Source organism: Austrofundulus limnaeus, unplaced genomic scaffold (assembly GCF_001266775.1).
Source record: "Austrofundulus limnaeus strain Quisiro unplaced genomic scaffold, Austrofundulus_limnaeus-1.0 Scaffold1692, whole genome shotgun sequence".
Taxonomy (NCBI): Eukaryota; Metazoa; Chordata; class Actinopteri; order Cyprinodontiformes; family Rivulidae; genus Austrofundulus; species Austrofundulus limnaeus.
Genome location: NW_013954094.1, coordinates 4,200 through 10,225, shown reverse-complemented (window position 1 = coordinate 10,225; position 6,026 = coordinate 4,200). Strand labels below are relative to the sequence as shown.

At 39.4% G+C, this 6,026-nt stretch overlaps 1 protein-coding gene across 1 annotated transcript in view; it reads right to left on the bottom strand.

Annotated features, from left to right (window-relative positions):
- Positions 1-6,026, bottom strand: part of brip1 (BRCA1 interacting helicase 1) — a gene marked incomplete at its 5' end in the record, with an annotated part of 33,827 nt that overhangs the window by 24,383 nt on the left and 3,418 nt on the right. Inside the window, 1 exon segment of the mRNA XM_014033311.1 lies at positions 63-335. Within this exon segment, the coding sequence (XP_013888765.1) occupies positions 63-335 (273 nt within the window).

Genomic DNA, 6,026 nt, shown 5'->3' with positions numbered 1-6,026 from the left:
GTGTGTGTGTGTGTGTGTGTGTGTGTGTGTGTGTGTGTGTGTGTGTGTCTTTCTTTACTCACATTTTTGGCCTCCAGCAGATCCTTGCATTGCTCGTTGCGGCTGAATTGAGGCGACACATCTGGATTGACACAGGTGTGATCTCTGCTGGACAGGATGGTCATCTGCACGCCGGAATAGATTGTGCGTTTCATCTCATGTGCAATCTGAGTTATCTGTTTATGTGTGCGTGTTCCAAAGAAGATCTTTGGAATCTTCTTTCTGGCATCTTTGTCTTTGTCCTTCACACTGTCTTTGGCTGATTCACATGAGCAGTGGGTGCAGGGTTCAGAGACCTGGACAGAGAAAAMAGACAAACACTTAAAGACTGACAACCTGTAAGAATAGTTAAATAATTGTTAGTCAATAAGGCAATCATGAGTACTCTACTTCAGCAAAGACCTTAAACGATGCAAACCAAAAAGAAGCAACTCAGTRTTTTTACAATTTGCAAACTTCACGTTATAACATTCACCAGTTACTGTACCTGTGGTGTTCCACAGGGCTGAGTCCTGGGACTCCTACAGTGTGAAGTTGAAAGTAGTCTTGTATGCAGGTGACTATCTGTTATTCCTGTCTGACCTGTCGCATTCTATCACTGTCACTCTTTCAGTCCTAGACGCATTATGTAAAATTTATGGATATAAACTTAATCTTGGGAAAACTGAGGTMTTTTCTGTTAATAGAGGTAAAATATTATCCACTTATTAGTGTATCATTTAATCAGTTCAGTTTGTCTATGATTGAGTGCACATGGTAGATACAATGATTATTCATAAGAAAAAAATGATTTCCTTCCTTCCTTAAACAAATTAAACCTGATATTGAGCAACAGCCTTTCCTAAGTTTTTCTGGAGCTGTTCAAAATGAATGCCATCAAAATGCCGCCTTGCCTCTGATATCTGTTTCACATTATTCCGGTTTTGCTCACAAGATTTTTTTTCTTGCAAGYTCAATTGTAATTTTATTTAGAGCAAAAACGACCCAAGCTGCGCCATCAAGTCTTAAAGAGGCCCAAAGCTCTTGTACTACAACTGGGCGACTAATAGATGGTTCTCAAATGACATAGCGACCTGAAGATCACGTGATCAAATCTCCATATTCGTGGGTGCGAATGCGGAAGACGGGATAGTCTACAGCAAAGAAATGAATACAGTCTAGATTGTTTATGTAGTATGTTTCTATTWTAAGTTGTTTTAATAGTCATGGAGGAAGTTTGCGTGTGGCAGAGAAACACTCTTTAAAAAAATGARGGCGTAAAAACACCAAAGAGAAGTAGAACAGTTGGCAAAGCAAGGTGATTTTGTGGCTGGAGATAATCAACCACAAAGATTTCACCCTCCTCAGGATTCCAGAATGTGTTCAGATCACTCCAACCGTAAGTGACCGCATAGTACGTTAATTACCTTTTTTAAAAAAAGGAAAAAGATTGCGCACTATGAACAGAAAAGTGTTTTGAATATTATGCAATCTACCCTTGTAAACACGCATGTAGGACAGCATCAGATTACAATCACAAAAAGCTCAGTATTGTGCAGTATGTACCCATTTGGAGTATGTAAGATATAGTTACAGAGAAAGTCACACAGTCATATCAACACAGCCTCTGTGTCGGCTCTGCAGACTTCAGCAGCTCGTAAGGATCACTACTTTCAATTAAGCTAAATACCTTGATTTAGAGTTATTATCCAGTCGATCCTTGGGTGTCCTGAAAGGCACTTTTAAATACAAAGTATTATTATCCTGGTTATGCTCATCTGCGTCGTTCAGTGGCCTTTTTGCATTTTTTCTCCCTTACTTTTGTGGTTCTCCCATTCTGGTTTTATCGCTACAAGCTAAATGCTAGCCCACAAACGGGGTGCAGAGGGAAAAAAGTCCCAGAAGAGGACGTCATTGAGAACCATCTATGCAAGAAATCAGAATTATTGGGTTCAGTATGAGGACAGTGAATTCTCTCCATCCATGGGTGGTTATAGAAGCAAATTCTGGCCCATAAATTCTGCTCGTCAAGTAGCACTGAAKGTCTAAAGTCTCATCTCTTCATTCTTCTACTTCTAGTTACACTAAAAATGTGATTTTAGATGCCTGCCTTAAAATCTTGGTTTAAGTTGGATGCCATTTTTTCTCAGATCGTTATGATCTGGGCCCTCCTGTTTGTATTTCATTAGCAGGTCATGGATACGTGCTAAGAAAGAATAATCTTAAATTACTAAATAAAGATTTTTTTTGACATTTCTGATTTATTGATAGCAATAGAAGTACACAAATTGTATTGTCTRGTTTAATGTTGTTTTTAAGAGCAGGCTTAAGACCCATCTTTTTAACTGCATTTCCTGAACTGGATCATTTATCTCTTTTTTCATGTTGGGGGAGGGAAAGTTTTTTGTTTTTATATTGTGGGTTTATTGTGTATCATTTTGTACAGCACCTTGAACTGCATTTAGTATGAATGGTGCTTTTTAAATAAATAAAAACGAAAGCTAGAGCAGCTGTGGCAGAGKGGTTAGGAGAGTCGTCCTGGAACCAGTAGGTCACCGGTTCGATCCCCCGTCCAGCTGTGTCAATTGTTGTGTCTTTGGGCAAGACAATTACCCCTAATGCCTCTGATGTGTCCCATCAATGTATGAATGTGATTGGCACTGATTAGTCTCCATAGATGATTGTACATGTTAGCTTTGTAGAGATCTAATTAGAGTGCTGTGTGAATGGGTAAATGAGGACACAGATTGTAGTGTGAAGAGCTTTGAGTGTCCTGAATTGATACAAAGGTGCTATACAAGTACAGTCCATTTACCATTTAACTAATGGGTTAAATTTCTAAGTAAAGTTCAGTTAATCCATGTTTCATTATAATCCAGTTTCAACTTCATGGTAAATTAGTTAATAATKCAAATTTTAGACTGATCAGTGTATTATTATAGAAAACAAAACCAAGTCAGTGCTATTATCCATGACCTGAATAGATCATTACACAGACCATATTGTATGCTCTTTAGAAAAACACATAGAGAAGAATACAGTATTAGTATCTGTGCATAAAGCTTCCCTGTCACTCTGCACAAAGTGACCTTTTATGGGTCTGAAATTTGATAGGGCACTATTGTGAAGGCTTAGAAAATCTAGCTGCTGCATAATCAGTGATCCTGTGATGTGGTGAATTTATTTTCTTCATCACAATTAACAGCAGAGGTGCCGATGCTTCAGAAACTGATTCTGAAGCTTACACAACCTCTTATAAGTAGTGTGGTCTTCGAAKATTCAATGGCCCACAGAAATGCACAATTAGAAAGAACAGTGGTATTAGTGGCAGTAATATAGCAGTAATAAGACGTAAGTTTGCTCCAGTGGGTTTGATCACTGTCAAAATAAATTATAAATGGGTCACTGACAGGGTTTTGTCTAACTTGTTGAAATMGTGAGGAGATAATTGAACAATTTGAATTAGGTGTTTTGGACCAAGGAAACATMGGAAACCTGCGGGACTGAGGTCCCTAAGACCAGAGTCTGATACCCAAGTTTACTGAGATAATAGCTGCGTTTCCATTGCTAATGTGCGCAAAACTTTGTCGATATTCTGTTAATGTCGATAAAACAGTTTCGCAACTGCGGTGTTTCCATTAAGTAAGAAATGGTATTAAAGTCACACGTGAATACGTTTGTTCTCATGATAAGTCATTACAAACATGGCAGCGATGGATGTAAACACATAGCATGTTGCTACCACGACACTAGCGCTCATCATCAGAGAAGACGTCGGCGTCTTTTATCGAGGCTTTCCAGAGACAAGTCCCTACTTGGGAACGGCTACGTATGCTGTGTTTTTGGGAAATTGTAGTCGGTGAGTTTACTATTTTATACTACTTCTGTGATGTTACTACTACTTCTACTTCCTGTTATCTTCTTTGTCATCGTCTTTTTCACCAGTAGAAACAGCCGGTTGTTGATCACGTGACTCCAGTGATGCGAAAAAAGTGTTTCCATTGCAGCTTTGCAAAAARACCAATTTCGATACGGCCGAAATACCACCTTATCCTAGTGCAAAAACGTTTTGTCAAAAACATAATTTCTTTCGAAATTGACGTGTTTCCATTGAGCAAACTTATTTTCAAAATTCTATTTTGCGCATTTTCATGGTCAACGGAAACGCAGCTAATGAGTAAAGTGGCATTTGACACTACCTTTTGATGACACTATATTTTTCTACTTAAATTAGTTGATGCAAAATGTCAAAATGTTATTTAAACATCGAACAAAAAGTCACTTCAAAAACAGACAACGAAAACATAACTTGTGCTCAGGATGGTATCGGTTCATGAGAATCTTGGTTCTTTCTCCAGTCTTTAACATTGTTTCACATTACTCCTAACATACAAAGCTCTCAACAACCAAGCTCCATCATATATTAAACATCTTATTGTTCRATACTTTCCTAACAGAGCACTTCACTCTCAGACTGCAGGTTTACTTGTGGTTCCTGGAGTTTCTAAATGTAGAATGGGAGGCAGAGCTTTCAGTTATCAAGCTCCTCTCTTGTGGAACCAATTTCCAGTTTCTGTCCGTGAGGCTGACACTCTGTCTACTTTTAAGATTAGACTGAAGACTTTCCTTTTTGATAAATCCTATAATTACTTAGGTTTCCTGAATTATTTCTTAGTTATTKTTTTCTTTAGTTTGTATCTCTTTCCTGTCACCTCTGACCCCAGCCAGATGAGGCAGGTGGTCGGTCGTCCCYAGCCTGGTTCTGGTTCTGCTGGAGGTTTTTCTGTTAAAAGGGTGTTTTTCCTTTCAAATGTGCTGCTCAAGTGGGAGGTTGCAATAAAGAGATTTGCTGAAATCTAGCTTCCTTAGAGAAAGATAACTTTTACTAAATGGCATTTTTAAATATGTGAATGCTTTTGTACAGTGCCCCAAGATGACTTTTGAAATGACGCTATATGAAGGGAATTGTTCGTAAATTATAAAAAGTATTGCATGCCTAAAAAGGCCAAGCAAAGGTCTTCATTCCTACGTCCTCTGTAAAACTGCCTGAATAATTGTTCAAAAAAAGTGAAGGGTATGTGAAGTCACGCATTGTCACTTATCGAGGAGATCTGAAGATAGCACTTCTGATGACAGATGAGAAGCTCAGGTTACCCAGTGGCTCCGATTTTCCAAGCGTGTTTGCCCATCAAATATTACAATGCATGGTGAAGTGTGGGCCACATAGGGCTCTCTAGAGCCGCCTCTCAAAGTTAAGAGGGATAACGAGCCCTGAGCCCATGTGAAAAATAAACAGAGGTGCTGTAGAGCCCCAACAGAAAAACACCAGTTCGGGTTACCTTTCTCTTCTGGAACAGTTACGCTCCACAGCCTGGGCCTGGGGCCCGATCACTTTACCTGCTCCTGCCACATTACACAGAGCCATCCAAATATCCTGCCCCAAGATAGCCAATAATTACTTATTCATTGGCAGGTGGGGGAGGAGAGGGAAATTAGGGCAGTGTAGAGGGGCAAGCTGATGAATAGAGACCCTTGTCAAGAGCTGCAGCAGGAAACAGCTGACACAAGAGTATCCTTTACACGGCTGCCTCACGAGATGCCAAGGAAACAAGGTTTCAAGCCTGGCCCCACAGCCCAGAGCAGACACCCCCTTTAAAAGAATGGAGATAACTGGAGAAAGGGGCAAGCTGCACAGCAGCTCAGCTCAATAACAGATCACACAAGTTTATTCAGCACTGAACAATTCGAACAGGGTGGGAGTAGGCCTGGCACAGTAACAAACTCAGCTGGAAGATTAATTATGTCAGAATTTATTGTGATAAACAATAATACTGTTTGGAGACCATTTTAAACTAACGATATCACCCCAAACAATTTATTCTTTGTGTGTCTTCCTCTGACTTCATAAAATAATTGGTCGCCCACACGCTGCTTTTAAAGAGTAACTTACCCCAAAATTAACTTTTTTTAGCTGATAAACTGTCTAGAATGTGTCTAAAATGTTATAT